Genomic DNA, 16,931 nt, shown 5'->3' on the forward strand with positions numbered 1-16,931 from the left:
TATTTAAAACACCCTTGTATAGGCGAAAAGATTAAATGAAATAACAACGTGAAAGTTCGAAAATGGTTTATAAGTTGAAATTATTTAAAAATATTCAAAGAAGTTTTAAAATAGTAAAACATTCAACTATCTCTTTATCATACATTAGTTAACAGTTGAAAGAGTGAACAAAAGAGAGCTAATCGAACTTGCTTCTTGTAGCAATTGGTTTTATTATTAATGGTGAACAAAAGAATATGCCATCCATTCTGAGAAAACAGCGGTTTTTGTTTATTTATCCGACCTTGAAGCGTTAGCATCCATTTACCAAAGGCACCACAATGGAAAAGAAAATCGTGGCGATTAATAGCAATTATGTTTCCATCTTGGCAGATGCGCCATCATACAATTGGTCAATCTTTTGCACGCTTCCGCCCGCCCGTTCACGGTCGCTTCTTCTTTGCCGGCTTCTCTGGGAACCGAAGACGTCATCGTTTGTTGCGGAAAATGAAACCAACTTGGGTAACTGGAGTAGCCCTCAGCGCAAAAAAGTGAGACTGGCTAAAACCATACCATGGCCGCTCACAGACAGTGTGCGTGATAAACCATTCATGAGGGTGGTTGGAATTTATAACACCGAGTGAGGTGGAGATGGACTTGCAAAACCGAAGCCACCGGAAGGAATGTGACCTAGGCGTCAAGGCGGCAAGATTGTCCTTCAGTAAACGATGTGATTGTTTTTAGCATTACCTTCAAGAGTTCTCAGATTGCTTTGGACCACTCTGAGTTTTAACGAATTTATAATCGTTTTATGCAAAATGTTGGACGTTTTCACAGAACGTAGCTAATTTTCCCATGAAGTACGATGAAGTTGCGAATTGGTATGCAAATATTGATCACTTTTAAATAAAATGTTGCAACAGCGACAGCTAGAACGTTGTCTACTGATGTTCAATAAATAAAACACTGAAAGTCTCTCTGTCTTTACCTTCCAAGTAAAAAGCCTGAGTACTAAATAGAGTAATAAAGTTGAAGCTGTGGTGTGCCACATTAAAAAATACTTTGAAACACAATGTTCTTCACTTAGAGAACACACGTTGTTCGAAAATAAATGTGTAGAACACTTTTCTATATTTTTATACTTTGTCAAGTGTTGATTTTCAGATAAAATAATGTACAGTACATATAAAGATTTAAAGGATACTAATAGATAAAACTGTCTTTCATTAATGCATGCCCAAATTAGTGGTTCTAGATTCAAGAAATTCCAGAGAAATGAACAAGTTGTCTCAAGTTTGGTACAACGGGGACAATTTTAGGGCTGTTTCTAATAATAATGATCATTTTTCAGTTATTTACTGAAGACTCACGCATCTAGAACTCGTTGTCAAAGCTCAATATGTCGCGTGATCCTCATCTCGGTAATAGTCTGCCATCAAACACAAATTAATGTTTTGTTCGTGTGGTTGCAATTGCGGGCTCCCCCCGTTTTGCTCCTTGCTGCCTACCCCTCCACCAAGGGAGTGTGACTGTTTTACTTTCGTTTTGTACTCTGACGCATGGCACGTGCTTCTCCGCTCGCTCAAAGTGTGCGTCGATGAACGTCGTTTTCAGACAACGAGTTCATGAATTCCGCGCCGGCGCCCCAACGCCGGGTCGGGTCGACGGATGGAAGTTTTGCGCGACTGCGCGGTCAGTCGTGGCCGAACTTCGAACTGGTGAACAGCAGTCGACGCTGAGACGGTCGCGCTGCACGTCATCGTCGTGCGCCGTTGTTAGATAAGACCCCGGCCGGTATCTGCTCGATCGGTATCTGCAGCCGGAAACCTGCAGAACGGACCGATTTCGCTTGGTTCTAGTGGATAAGATTAGCCCCGCGATGGAGGACACGAAGGTCGCTGTGGCGGGTGCACCGTCGGACGAGGATGTGCTGGAAGGTATGCTGAGCCGGCGGTTCCTGTACGCGCAGAGAGTGCTGGGGAGCAGCACCTACCATCATACGTTCAGGTGAGGGAACTGTGTCCACGTACGTCATCCTGTGTTTATTCCTGAAGTTAACCCACAGAGTCGGTTCTTGGACTGAAGAAATTCTAGTGAACAGTGTTGCTCACGTTTGTTTTCATCTTTGAAAAACCGTGCACGTTCCGGTATTGGTGTTACATCCAAACAAAACGTTCGTGCCATTCATCCGGCCCGTTTCGGAACGTAATGAACTCGGCACGATTATCCCGCACACTGCTTGCTGTTGAGTGAATTTGATGTTGTAATTTAAACCGTGATAAACGGGACTTTGTGACAGTGGACTTCACTAAAACCTGCAGACAAAACCGCGAGCCGCATGTAACCGGCTCTTTTATGACGGCAAATGTTTACCAAAACACTTCCAAGCTACCGAGATGCGTCATGTACGACCAGACTGCTTTGTTGCTAAAAAGCAACACGAATAATCGGCAAGACTAGTTCTACTTTCTGATGATCGGGTTTATCAGTCTTTTTCCCGGTATAGTCCAGAAACTTCATGGAGGGTTGCTAAAGGTTATCTTTAAATTTCGTCTGCTTACGGCCCTGTTGCTGATGTTTGCTAACCAGGCCAACTAGATGTAGTCCGACACAAAGATGCAGAAGACACCGAAAAACAATGTTCGAGACAAAATAACAAAAGATTCGCAAGATGAAGAAAACTAAAGTAAAACAAACTTAAAGTAAGAAGAAAGAACGATTCGTCTTGCATAAACAGTATTGAGGAATACGCGTCTTTACGCAACGGAAGTTTCTTTAGTGATGAGTAAAATCATAATCTACAGTTGCTCCCAAAAGTGAAGGTACAGTGACGATTTGCTCATTTAACTTTAATCATCTTGGTCAAATGTTCAAATTTATCAATATTATTACAGATATCAAAGTTTTTTTTCGTGATATCCCCCCATTTTTAAACATGTTTTTAGTACTTGACCACGACTTGAGTTCTTGAGTTGTGGATTGACCTTGAAATAGTGTTCGGTATTTCTTCAACTCATTTTGGAGCTCTGGCGGTTGGTTCTTGCCGTACTTTTTGGACATCATTAACCATTAGTATTCTTTTTCTCCCAGTTCATGGATTATTCTTCACTCTTCCTTCGAATCGCCATCTCATCATGTCCGTCCTACTATGTCACCAACTTTTCGCATTGAATATCCTTGCATGGCACATAGTGAAATTATTCGTTACCTCAATTTAACCCCAGTTTCCTTTCTTGACCCCTCTAATCTAATAAAAATCTAAAACTGTAAAGAAGTTATGTGCAAGCTGTCCAGAACCTTTTATGTCATAATTACCAAAGCCTACTTGATCAGTTGTAAGAAAATCCCAGAGGAACTAAACGGTGTACCATGACTTTTGTGAGTTCTCTAAATGATGTTTTATCAGGTAATTAGCGTTTTCTCTATAATGCGTAAGTTTCTCTATAATATACTTGTAGAATTTTACAGCTACCATGAGAATTGACCAAGATGCTTGTGGTTGAACGAGCAAATCGATAATGTACGTTCAATGTTGGGAGCAACTGTATGTGTGCTACAGTTTTACTTTCTTTTCCATCACTTCATTAACTGCTTTGATTGTATTCTTATCGAACAAACAAACTTGAATAATATTCACTTTCCTCTTTAACTTTTAAGAGTGTGTTTCAGTTCCAACTTTCCACTTTAGTTTTAACTTGTGATTGATGTTTTAAAAGTGCTCCTTTTCGTTGTTGTGTATTTTTCTAGGACGAAAACGCGCTGGGAGCTGGTGCGGCTGTCGCTGCTGATCGTCGGCATCGAGTGCACTTATGCGACGGAGACGGCGTTTGTGGCTCCGATCCTGCTCGCCATCGGCCTGCCGCACACCATCATGACGATGATGTGGGCGATGCCACCGATCGTTGGCGTGCTGTTCGTGCCGATTGTGGCCTCAGCCAGTGACCGTTTGCGCGCGTCCTGGGGTCGTCGACGGCCCGTCCTGCTCGCCCTCGGCATTGCGATGCTGCTCGGCATGATGCTGCTGCCACATGGGCGGGCGGTCGGTGAAGCGATCGGGCTGAGGAGCGTGGCCTGGGTGGCAACGCTGACCACCATCGGGCTGACGACGACCGACTTCTCGGCCGAAGCATCGAATGGCCTCTGCCGGACGTACGCGATGGAGGTGTGCACGATCCGCGACCAGGCGCGCGTCCTCAGCACGATGATGCTGATCGGAGGACTCGGCGGCGCGATGGGCTACCTGTTCGGGTCGGTCGACTGGATGTCGCTGCCCATCGGGAGCTACTTCGACAGCAACGAGTCGGCCGTCTTCAGCGCCAACTGGCTCGTGCTGCTGGTCGGGCTGCTCAGTACGCTCACCAGCTTCCCGGAGATCCCGCTTCCGGTGCAGGAACGGGACGAGCTGCTCCGACCGGTTACACACCGGATGCTGCAGAACGAGCTGAAGCGACTCCGAGGCGACGCACACGACACGCAGACCGAGCTCGCGGAGTCGATCGGCTTCCGGCAGTTCCTGCGCAACACCGTGCGTATGCCCCGCTCCATGAAGATCCTCTGCGCCACCCAGTTCCTGTCGCACATGGGCTACCTGCCCTACTGCCTGTACTTCACCGATTTCGTCGCGTCGGCCGTGTACGGCGGGGACTCGCAGGTGACAACAAGTGTGCCCCACGAAACGATGAACGCCTCCGATTACTGACCCCCTTCCTCAATACCCTCAAGGCACCGAAGAACTCCGCCGAGCTGGCGCGCTACGACGAAGGGATACGGTTCGCGTGCTTCGGGATGGCGCTGTTCGCCGCCGGAGCCTCGCTCTACTCGCTCGTAATTGAGCGGCTGATCGAGCGGCTCGGGGCACGACCCGTCTACGTCGGCGGGCTGATGGCACACTGCGTCGGCATGCTGGCGATGGGCCTCCTCCACCACCGTGCCGTCGTCCTGCTGTGCTGCTGCCTCACTGGCATCATGTACGCTACCATCTACTCCATCCCATTCCTGCTGATTTCGCACTACCACTCGAAGAACTCGGTAAGCGTCCTTTCCAGCCTCGCCCCCATTTGTGCCACCATCTATTATCCTTTTCTCCCCTCCCCCCTCTCTCTGCAGTTTGCGATGGTCGACGGGAAGTGTGTGGAGAGCACCGAGCCGCGTGGTTTCGGCGCAGATGTTTCGATGATGAGCAGCGTCCTGTGTCTCGCCCAGGTAGGTTCGAGCGTAATGTGACACCTTACCTAACGCTTCTCGTTAGACTATAACGCTCTTGATGATGATGATGATGATGATGATGGAACGACACCCATTTGGGCACCATTTGCAGCTAATCGTCTCGCTCGTGATGGGGGCGCTGATCGACGCGGCCGGCACGACGACGGTTATCATCGTGGCCGCCTGTGGATGCAGCCTGCTGGCCGCCTGCTCCGCCCTGACCGTCCTGTACATGGACCTGTGACAAGCGTGATCCGACAATCGGGATTCTCAATTAGTTCTCCAACCGATGGCGATGGTTCTCGATGCAATTGGAGCTGGAGGAGAGCGTACCGGTTTCATCCCGTTCGTACCACTCGCAAAAGGCGTCGCAAAAGCGTACGGCACCAAGTTTTCAATTGACGACATCTCGTTTCCATCACCTCCTCCACTACCTCCATGTTTCCTCCAAGCAAGAAAAAAACCAGAAATGTAGCATCAATTATGGCGGGCGAATCGGGCGATGCGATGAGTTATAGGATGGCCTCAGCTGTAATTAATCGATCAATTCTGGATTCCCCTATCTCCCACACCCCACCCCTTCCCCTTTTCCGAGCCACTGGCCGAAGGGGGAAAGCGTTTGTGATAGAAAATGTATTCACTCGAAATTGAATATGTAAGGAGGCATTTAGTGGAGATTGAATGAGAAAAGATGGTGTGTGTGTTTGTGTGTGTGTCTGTGCGCTCATCTCAGGGTACGAACGGTGTTCGATTAAAGCAGATGTTACAACGTGCGCAATTATGACAAATCGTTTAAGTCTTTAATATGTTCCTCACAACCCCTTTCCGGAGCCTCCGTTGGCGTTAGATAAAGCTAGATAAAAAATGTCTTTTGGAGTGGGACACAACACCTGATGACATCAATCGTTAACGGGAGGCGCTTGTGTGGGCACAAGCAAACGGCTGAAAATGTAAGCCGGGTTATATTGAACACTTGCTGGTAAGTGTCGGGCAAATCCATCCATCCATCATAAAAAGTGACGGAAAGGCGTACACGTATTAAAATGGGAGCACACAATCGAATGCAAAACTGTAGTATTACTTGTTCTTTATGTAATTTCGTCAAATGACAAGACACTTATGTGTTTTTAAATTTTTTAAAAACTATTAAAGGAATTTCATTTCCAACTACTTCAAGTTAGATTCATTCTCTTTTTGTCACTTAATCGATTTGTTACTGATTGTGATTAGAAAGGATTGAAATCAAGCAGGAAAACATGATGAAAAAACAGTCAATGATGAAATTTTCAAATGCATCGAAACTAGTTTTATCCAACTTCTATTTTTATACTCTACAAAGTAATAACTTTTCCAAACTCGTATGGATTCTCCAACGCTCTCTCTTGAGCTTCTACAATAATGCCACGCAGTGTACAAGTTAACGTTACGTACGGGATTGTTTGAAATAAGTTAGGGTTTCAAATTGCTCTTCTAAACAAACAGAAGGCTTCGTGCTGGTTGGAGTAAATCCACCCTTCGAATTTAATTTCAAATGGAACACAACTTCCTGAAAGGATTAGCTTACGTTTGTTCTGAGCAAAAAAGCATTGTTTGTGTATGTTAAACATATCTCTGCAGAACGTTTTGTAGAGCCGACACAAGACGACCCTGCTTCCTCCTGCTTGACTTAAGAGCTATTGCTTCGATAAGGTTTGTACTTTTGAGCTAGAAAAGCATGAACAAGTGCGGCAAAAAAGCGCTTACGAGTACGAGCACAATACTGCGCAAATTGGCACGTTACGCTTGACTGTCGGGGGGAAAACTTTCATTTTCCACAACTTTCTCACAATGTGGCGGCATCGGGTGCACGCAACCGTGAGCCGCTTTGGATGGGACTTCACCGTTTCATGCGCAACGTTTTGCATGTTTAACCAACCGGATTCGGACCGGAGGGAGGAACCGAGGGAAGGAAGTGTAAAAAGTGCTTCAAATCGAGATTGATTTACCAGTTGCGGTGCGCCATCTTGCGATGTTACGCACGTGCTCACAATTTTTGTCACACACCATCATCGCTTGCTCCAAGGTTGGCGAGGTCAACCAACCGGGGGGCCAGAAGAATGGGAAAGGAAAAGGAACACACACCATCATCGGCTTCCCCGTAAATACAACAACTGTCGAATTGAGTTTCCGGACCGGGACACACGATTTTAGGATGCGAAAAGGTGGAGCTTCTTTTCCCCCCGTAACACGAACACACGGTGGCGGGGGCAGGGGTGAGTTTTTCTCGCTAACGCAATTGTCCGTAATCGAATGCAGCCAAACATTTCATATTGCTTCCCGGTCAGAGCGTCCGGGACAACACATTTTTCGGCCGCAAAAGCCTGCGAGCCGTCCGATATGGCGTTTGACAGTTTGAAATGAATTATTTATGTTTTATTTCACTGTTGACGGACGCCGACGCTGATGGTCGCCTTTCTTCCCGGGACGAATCCGTACCGATGTTTGTTTGGAGGATCGAGATAGTGTGCGTGAATGTGCCACGGGACAGGAAAATAAATAAATGTTGTTTGAAAAGGGGATGGATTTTTCAAAAAATCCCTCATGACGGATGGTTTCCAGTGAATATATTTCCCCTTTTCGCAATGCTTGACCATGCGCTCGTGCGGGAGGTTAAACGATCAGGCGCCTCCATTGGAATCATCAGGCGCCTCCACGAGAATAATTGGGCGTCTCCATTCGAATTATCAGGCGCCTCCATCGTATCCGATATTTTTAATGCTGCCAACGTGAAACAAAAATGTCGTTCTTGGAATATTATTTTGAATATTATTCATATAATTGCATTAACAAAAGTTTGCTGGAGAGAAGAGAATTTAATGGTTTATTTTCAATTTTAGTTGAATATTTAACCATTTCATTTCCGTAGAGAGATATTGTTTACATTGTCTATATTGAGATATTGTTCACATTGTCATTATCTAATTTCAATTTTTACTCCTGTTTTTGAATAAATTTGATTGTGCCAAACAGAAACATGCGGTAGAAAACGTTTTAATGTACAGTCGACTCTCGCTAATTCAAACGTTCGATAAATCGAAACTCTCGATAATTCGAAGTATATCAGTAGTCCCTTGGAAAACCCTCACTATTTCGAATAAAAACAATACGATTTGGTACACTCGATAATTCGAAGTAAAATTCAAAGCTAGGGTGCTCTCTTCACGCGGTAATTCGAAGCTGTATCCACTCAACTCGCAACAATTCGAAGTTCTGAGCAAGTTGAAACGTGATAGAACGCGTCACATTGCGGGTGCCCCGTAACACTCTGTTGAACGGGGACGAAGATTTTCGTTCGAAATAGACAACATGGTGCAGACGGGCGGATGGACATATTTGGGGCACATATGCTTTGTAAGAAGGTGCACAAAGAAAAGTAAAGAAAAAACAGTTAGCGAAAAAAGTGGGTTTTTTTAAATAATGTTTTTTTATTAACAACAATATATTTATTTTCATATTCACCTCAAACACAGATCTAAGTGCATAAGACGTGTTTTATAAATTTTATTTCCCAACACACTTGATAATTCGAACTCTCGACAAATCGAACTTTTTTATGGGTCCCTCCAACTTCGAATTATCGAAAGTCGACTGTATTTTGTTTTTTGTTTTTTGCAAACAACGAAAAGATCCAACTTGAAAAAGCCGGTTGGGAACAAAATTGGGAAAATTATGACCCACCTTTTTTCAAGAAGTTTAAAGAGAAATAGAGAGAAAGGACAGATCGATTAAAATAAAAAAAAAACAAACAAACAAAACACAGGTCCAACTATCATTCTTGTGATTTTCCTTGAACAAAGCGATTCGTGGATAAAAAGGCAAAGGTGTAAAATCGAATGTTTCATGAAGATAAACATAAAATGATGAAAATCGAGAATTGACTCGAATATTTGGTATGAACCGTTCAAATTTACACTATTCCTTAACTATTGGGAGTAACTGCTCCAATCAATTGGTATGCCAAATGAACGCATCGATGGACACAATGTTGCAAATCAACAAATTCACAGGAAGTACGAATACGGAAATACCATACCGCTGCTCCAAACTAGCAGCTCGATTACAGTCTGTGGCTTACTTTCATGGTACCGCAAAACAAACGATCGGCAACGTGTATAGTTGACGCCACTGCGCCATCGTCTCACCGGAACAGGCCGGTTTCAATGTAGTTCCTGGCAACTCTACATTGTCCGTTCGTCGCACGTATCGATGGAATATTGCATTCCTATTTGGCACATGCTGGACAGTATCAATTAAGGTTACAATGAAGAGTTGCAGTTGGTTATGGATTGTCATGGAAGCGCTGTCGTGCAATTTGAAGCCTTTGTCCATTTTTCTTGTTCATTTCTATGTTGCATCGAATTTTAGCAAATGTGGAAAATACCGAAGTCTGAATTACCAAACCGCAACAGATGCCCTTTGAACTAATTCACCTAATCTGCGAGAGATGAATTACCAATATTTGGTTGCCTAGATACGGATAAAACACGTATGTACGTAAGTGAATCCGGGTAAACTTCTCGGAAGGTTCCCGGGCACTTAGCAGGTGCCTAAGCAACGATAAATCAACCCCTTGGCCGTACGCACGTTTGCGTCCACCGAAACGCGCGTGCTCCAACTGTTTGGCACCAACGGGCGGACACCGGGCACCCGTTTTTACGACTCACTGCCAATGTTTATCAGCTACCGTTCGCGCTTAATTGGGCTAATTAAATTGCCAGTGCAAATGAAGTGATCAAACACCGGGCAGGGCGCAAGGGTGGGAGAGAACCAACAGAAGAGGAAGGGCACCAATGGCGCTCGTATTGCACGGACGACTTAAATTCCCATTCAAACCCATTCCTCGGTTCCTCGAGAAACGGAAGCGTGAAGTAAGTCATGCGTTACGCGAGTCAGTGGTTGGCAACCTGTTGCTGAAGGCGATATTATTACTTAGGCCTTCGGTGACGTTATTTTTGTTTTAAAGCATTTATTTTAATGACCAAACATCCAAACAAAGAAAATTCTTAAAAGTTTCAACTGTTCTCCGTTTCATTTATGTCAATTTTGTTCGCTTGAATTTGTTTATCATTCTTTTAAGCATTCCCGTAGAAAATCGAATTAACTCGAAAGAAGGAATCAGAATATTGTGCATTTTTCTTTTTTGGTTACATTTTTATCGAAAAATCGTGAAAATGTTCGTGTTTTCACTAGCATTACTCTTCCGTTTACTTTCCTATTCATACATACAGTTTGTGAACAATTATCAAACTAGTTTCGTACAGCACTTATAAAGCACAAGAAGATTGACGGAAAAAAATGAACAAATAAAAAAAAAATTACTGAAAACATTAAAAAACCGAACAGAAACAAAATAAAATAAAAATTCCAAATTAATTAATCAACAGGCTATAACAGTTTTGTCAAATATAAATGCCAACCGTTTGAGAACCCCTGCGCAAACACGGCAACGATGGGCCCAAGGGATTGTGTGCATATTATCGCGGAGGAAGCGAAAAACTTTGCCTTCCGATCGCTTCTCAGAGGTGCAGCGTCGCAGTTAATCCCACCTATTTGCGTGCCAAGAAGTTGCGCATCGGAGTAAAGCATCGGAAGGCGACGAAAAAGAAGCAACACTGGAACAAATTGAAAAAAAAGTAAAAAAGAAGTAGCACACATCCTCTAGGACGCTCGGAGGAGTTGTTTGGATAGCAAATTTACACAGAGGGCGCCATCGCCCTGCAGTTCGAAAGTAGGAAAGTGGTGCTGGTAGGGAAAAAGGTACAAACGAGGAGCACAATTAAAAGTATTTTAAGAAACGATGGAGTGGGGACTATCGAGAAGGAAGATACTGGATACCAAACAGGTCTGAACCTGGTGTGGAAGAGGAGATGCTCCACGTTGTCTGGCACGCAACTTGAGCAACTTTTTCGCAAATCTTACAAATATATGACGGCAAGTGGCCTTCCCCGAGGTGAAACAAATGAAAAGCTGCATCCCATTGGCGGTGTTTGATTAGGCAGACAGCTCCCACCCGCACGCTGTTTATACTGTCCTCCATCTCATCCGTGCCCCCTCCCCTCTAGCCCACGTGAAGGTCGGTTGCGAAATTCGCGATTTATGTTTATACCCGGCAGGAAGCGAGGTGTAGTAACTGTTTTCGCGAGCAGGGAGAAGGAACCCCCCCTCTTCGAAGGCACTGAGGTGAAAACTACTCCACCAACAACGGCGGAGGCGCACCGGAACAAGGTGTGAAACGGATTTCCATCCAATCGATTCGGTTTTACGATTTGTTTAGACGATTTGCTACCGGCGTGTCGGTAGAGATGCTAGTTTCGCACCTTAAAACCAAACAGAAAAAACAACCAAACGCTCCTTTCAAACACCCTGCAGCGGATCGTGCATCCCGAATGTGGATCAGAGCGGAAAGGGCCAGGCCAAAGATTGACTTAACACACACAGCGAGTAATTGAGAGCTGCATCACGCGCGGCCATCGTTCGCCTTCGGTTCGAAGGGGAAGATTTACTACTAACCTGTTGCTCATGGCGGTTTTCTGTAATGAGTCTCGGTTTCGTCGGTGAGGAGATCATTAGCTTCTTTGCGGGCGATAAAGCGAACACATTTAGAGGGAACGTTTATGGGTTCTTCCGGTGGAATTTAATTTTTACAACGCACCGTTACGATGTGGATTTTTCAACCACAAAAAAATTTACATTTATGTAATTTAGAATAAAGTGTCGAAATACTTTACTCATGCAGTATAAAATAAATTTAGATACGGAGTATAGCGATTTAACAATCAGATTTGGTGTTCGAGGGTTGTAAAATTCGCAATAAGAGTTTTAAAGATTGCATTTAGGTGCTTAACTCTTTCAGCTAATACTAAAATTGGCAATACAACACAATATTTTGGCTATTTGGGGTGTTAAATAAGAGAATTTCACCAAAAAACCTAACAGTCTTTGTAGGTTTTTTATAATTTCATGGGAAATATTTTTCCTTATGAACCATAAAATTAAAAAAAATGACGTGTGTTTACTTTCTAATACAAATTTCATATAAAAAATTATAAAAAAAAGATCTTAGCCATTTCTATAAAAACATTATAAATTCATCAAGTCTAATAAACTTTCCAAATACTAAGTTGTTGTTGTTGGTTGAACGCACGAATGGCTTGGCTTTGGAGTAATTAATTTTGATAGTTCTTTTTTGTTTATTCGTTCAGAAACACATTTGCCGACTTTGACATCATGTTTTCTTCGATGTTTCGTTTCAAAAGTATCCTTTTGATAATAGTTGAACAAACAGTAACGAGTTTTGTAGATGGGAAAAATATTTCCTTTGGTCGCGAAAGGGTTAATACTTTTTTGTATTGTGATGTTTAATCCTTTCTAAGGAAAATCAGTTTTTGATTTTTATATCACCAAAATACATTTTGAACATCTGTTGGCAGAACATAACGCAAAAAAAAAACGCAGTAAAAAAATATACCGAAGCATCTTCTGCTTAGTAGAATAGAAAATCGACAACACGATAGAAAGAGCTGATCGCAAAATGTCTCTAGCTGCCCGATTAGCTTCGTGACCGCAAATTAAACATGACGTGCGCATTCGGCCATCAATATATCTTTTCAATATTTACCTTTCTTCCGTCCAATTTACGGTTCGAAGTTAAACAAATTACTCTTTTCCCAGCCCGAGCGCGTTTTTGTTTTCTCCTCTCCGTCCATCATTTTACTGTCTTCGATGGCAAAGACAGCACACATATACACACACACATCCTGTGGTGACAAGCTGCGGCGTTATAATTAAATATCCGACTGTGACTCTACCACGGCCCGAAGTTGATTCTATTTTGCCCTTTTTTCACGGCACACCGTTCGAACCGGACGTCCGTTCGCTCTGGCCGTTGTCGTCTTGACAAAGCTGATGTGTCACTTTCCAGTATAGAGGATCTTCCAGGGCTAGTTTGGGCGAGTTTCGTCTTCGGGAGCGATTGATTAGCGAGACAATTCGGCGGATGTGAGCGAAAAAATCAATTAGGCCGTTATTTTTATCGCCGCACGAAAACCATCAGCCAAGGGCCAAAAACGGTAAATTAGTTTTTGGATACATATATTTTTTGGTTTCGTTCGACGACTGATTGATTTTGTGCAAAATGATCCACATGGGAAACATTAATGAAATTGATAAGCGCTTAAAATGGGAACCAAGGAAAATGTACAACTGGAGTAGTAAAAATCGGACTTTGATAAAGTTTTCAATCAATTTTTATGGCCACTCTTCTGGAACCGTACCGTGTCCCAACGATCATTGACCGACGATGTCACGATGTTCCACGAAGGATATATACCAGATCATATCTTTACGCTTCGTAAACTGTCACTTATGGCGACCTTTTTCTTCTCTTTGTTGACTGCTTTTATGTACTCTTAGCTCGTGTGTAAACTAGTGTGTCATTTTGTCAAAGATTCCCATCTCCTCCCTCCCCTCCTCTCCCCCGATGTGATGGCGTCGAGGGATGTTTGGAAAAGCGCCGGAGAAAAGCGCCTCTCGTCGTGTACCTGTCATAAACGTGCGAGTACGTGTGTGTGTGTTCGTACGGGGAATAAGATAATTTATTGCGAAAACCCCCCACGTGGACTATTTGTTTTTTTGTGGGGGGAGGGGGAGGGGAATGAAAACGGAACGTGCATCGAGCAGAATGAGTACATTTATCCTTCAACGAGCAAACGATCCGAGAATGAAAAAGGGAGTTATCCCGCATGATAGGCGTGTAGCAAAATTGGATGGCATTTTTCTTGAGTATTCCATCGGAAAATGTAGTGCTACCAGGAATATTACCAGCCCTCCGTTGGCGCTCCGGCATCACATTGAGATGTCAAAGAGGGACGGGCAGGAGTCACCGAATCACCTTTCGAGAAGATAAATGAATCCGGTTGGTGCCGGCGCACCCGTGCGGTATCTGTCACAATTTTGAAAAGGGTTCCACCTTGGGACACCAGGTGAAGCACCATACCGAACCGGCAACATATAAACTCAATTATCGACCTGGATGGCAAACCAGCAGGCGCTGCGGTCTGTGTTTCGCTACTTCGACGAACACCACTTGTTTCCCTGCGAGCGGATTATTTTCTCATTCCGAAGAAACGATTTAAAATCGGACTCTGTTTTGGGGTAAACAAGCAGAAAAATCTAACTATCTATATCTATCTATATCTATCTATCTATCTATCTATCTATCTATCTATCTATCTATCTATCTATCTATTTATCTGTCTATCTATCTATCTTCTATCTATCGGCACGAGCTTGCCACGAATGTTTAGTATTTTCAGTTTGTCCACAAATATGAAGCATGAACAAAAATATCGAAGCGTATTTACTTTTGACAAAAAGTACCGACAGTTCCATAGCATTGATTGCTATAACAACCAGCTTGATTTGGGAAAGAGTAAATATACTTGGATTAACAAAAAACTTTTCATGTTTAAATTGTGTTTTGAAGCAATTTAAAAATTTCACGCGGAACCGGGCCCGGGTTTTATGGAATACGTTCAATAGAGTCAAGTAAAAAAAAAAATACTCGACACCGGGTAACTAGGAATGGTCTTCGTATAATTTAACAAAAAAAAACAAAAAACAAGAACAAAATGCACCACCAACAGAAGTGATGGCGAATTTCCTTAGAACTGTTCTCTCCAATACACGATTCTTCAAGTGCTTCGAAACACATGCAAACACACAAATTCATATAAAATTCATACATCATTCATACAAACAAAACAAAAATATCGCCGTCATGTACAAATCAACCAGAACGAAATCCAGAGCTCACTCCGATACCACATTTCTTAGCAATAAATATTTCAAAGCTTTCTAAGATTAATATGAAGTTGTACAATACCGATTTAAATGGTTCGACAAGTGACTTGGACGACAAGTGACTTGGACAACAAGTGAACAAGTGATAACTGGACTTGGAATAAAACGTTGAATGTGATATTTGACTAAAATTTCATATTCCAGCTCCTAGAAGATAGCTTTCACATAAAAAAAATTCATAACGCCTGTGTAACCGGGGAAATAAGCTAGTCCACATGGAAAAAAAAACACATGGAAAAAAATCACATGCAACAACACGCTCGGTAACATTGGTTCATTCGATTCGCTGCATGTATGCGAGGATTCCTAGGAGAAGGATTCTACTTAAGTCATCTTTTAAATCTCCAATCTAAATTCATCTTGTTTGCTCGTTGCATTTCTCTCCAGAAAGTTCGATGCTAATATCTGCGGAGGGAGTTTGTTTGCAGAAGTAAACCACTCTATTACTTTCCATACAACAAATTGCATCGGATCGAGAAACGCACTGTTGTTGTTTCAGGTTGTGTTTACAAATTTAAGAGTTCTTCGAGCTATTATCCACTTACAACCCTAAGGATGCAACAAGTTTTAAGTTTCAACATGTGTGTTGGCTTTAACCTTCTGCTCGATACAGTCAAGGTACGGTTCATCGAAAATTCGATGGAAACGGTGCTGTTCATACATTCTGCTTCAATGTTCGGCATCTGACATCCCATTGTACCAAGAACGAGTAATTGTTAGTAACTTGTTCGAGCGTGAGTACATAGCATTTTAAACTTTTTCACCCCTAAATATATAACAAAAGTTGTTCTCGTTCATGAAATCTATCCAATAATATCCGAAGAGCCTGGAAACGTGGGAAAAACAAAAGCCCTAGTTGGAACTTTTTTCCAATCAAAAAGTTGGGATATTTCTAATAAAAAATTACGCATTTCCTGGTGCCTTGCAAGGATCTGATATTTATACTACAAATACAAAAAAAAAAAACGTCAAAGCACGTCGGAAAAAGTTTGATTTCCACGGTATTGTGCCGGTCGGCTGCTGTTTCTAATAAAAAAGTCGGACGTCATCATAACGAGTTATTAATATTTCACATGCTTCGTTAAAGGTGACGGATGAAGCAACAAAGAAGGCATCTTGCAGGTTTCACAAGCGCCGGCTTCATGCGATGAAATTGAGAAGTTCATAACACGTTATCATCAATTTACGAGATCTCTCTCAAACGGCTCACTACAGGAAGTCTTTGAAGTCACTGGCACTATGGCAAGCAATATGATCGCAACAACTTCTCAGCCTGCTAAAAAACATCCGGGTTGCTTATTAACGTTTACAAGAGCACCTACATGGGTTCATCGGAACTCTGGTGGTTTAAATTGAATCTCAGGCTTCAGAAATATTTTACAATAAAGCACCATGAGAATGTTAGACCATCTGTTTACAAAACTTCTATTGTGAACTAGAGATAAACATAGAATCAATCATAAGTGGTCATACACTGAAGTACACAATTGTAAAAAGTGAATACATAATTGTAATTATTGGAAAAGTTTGGTTTTTGTTCATCCTTCAAGAGAAAATTCAATAACATAAATCCAATGTAAACATTAAAATTAGCTGTTTTAAAAAAATGCTGCTTGAATTTGTTCAACTGTTTAAATTTCATACTTTTGTACATACTTCCCCGGAACTTTTAAATTATTAATCTACTTACAAATTACTCCTGATTTGTTAGAATGGAATAAAAAACATGTTGGCATTGTTTTCGTACAACAATTATGACAATATAAAATTAAAAAATTGTAAATGTAAAACATTATCATAAATTCTAACACAAAGGCAAGCAAATGCGTCTCACGAGGTCGCCCGGT

General features: G+C 42.5%; 1 protein-coding gene across 1 annotated transcript; it reads left to right on the top strand.

Moving 5' to 3' along the window:
- The first annotated feature begins 1,858 nt into the window (after window positions 1-1,858).
- On the top strand, window positions 1,859-5,428 carry LOC131285806 (proton-associated sugar transporter A-like). The gene is made up of 5 exons (XM_058314660.1): window positions 1,859-1,986; window positions 3,727-4,630; window positions 4,702-5,007; window positions 5,086-5,181; window positions 5,297-5,428. The coding sequence occupies exons 1-5, from the start codon at window positions 1,859-1,861 to the stop codon at window positions 5,426-5,428; spliced, it is 1,566 nt and encodes a 521-aa protein (XP_058170643.1).
- The last annotated feature ends 11,503 nt before the right edge of the window (window positions 5,429-16,931 follow it).

This window comes from Anopheles ziemanni, chromosome 3 (assembly GCF_943734765.1).
Source record: "Anopheles ziemanni chromosome 3, idAnoZiCoDA_A2_x.2, whole genome shotgun sequence".
NCBI lineage: Eukaryota > Metazoa > Arthropoda > Insecta > Diptera > Culicidae > Anopheles > Anopheles ziemanni.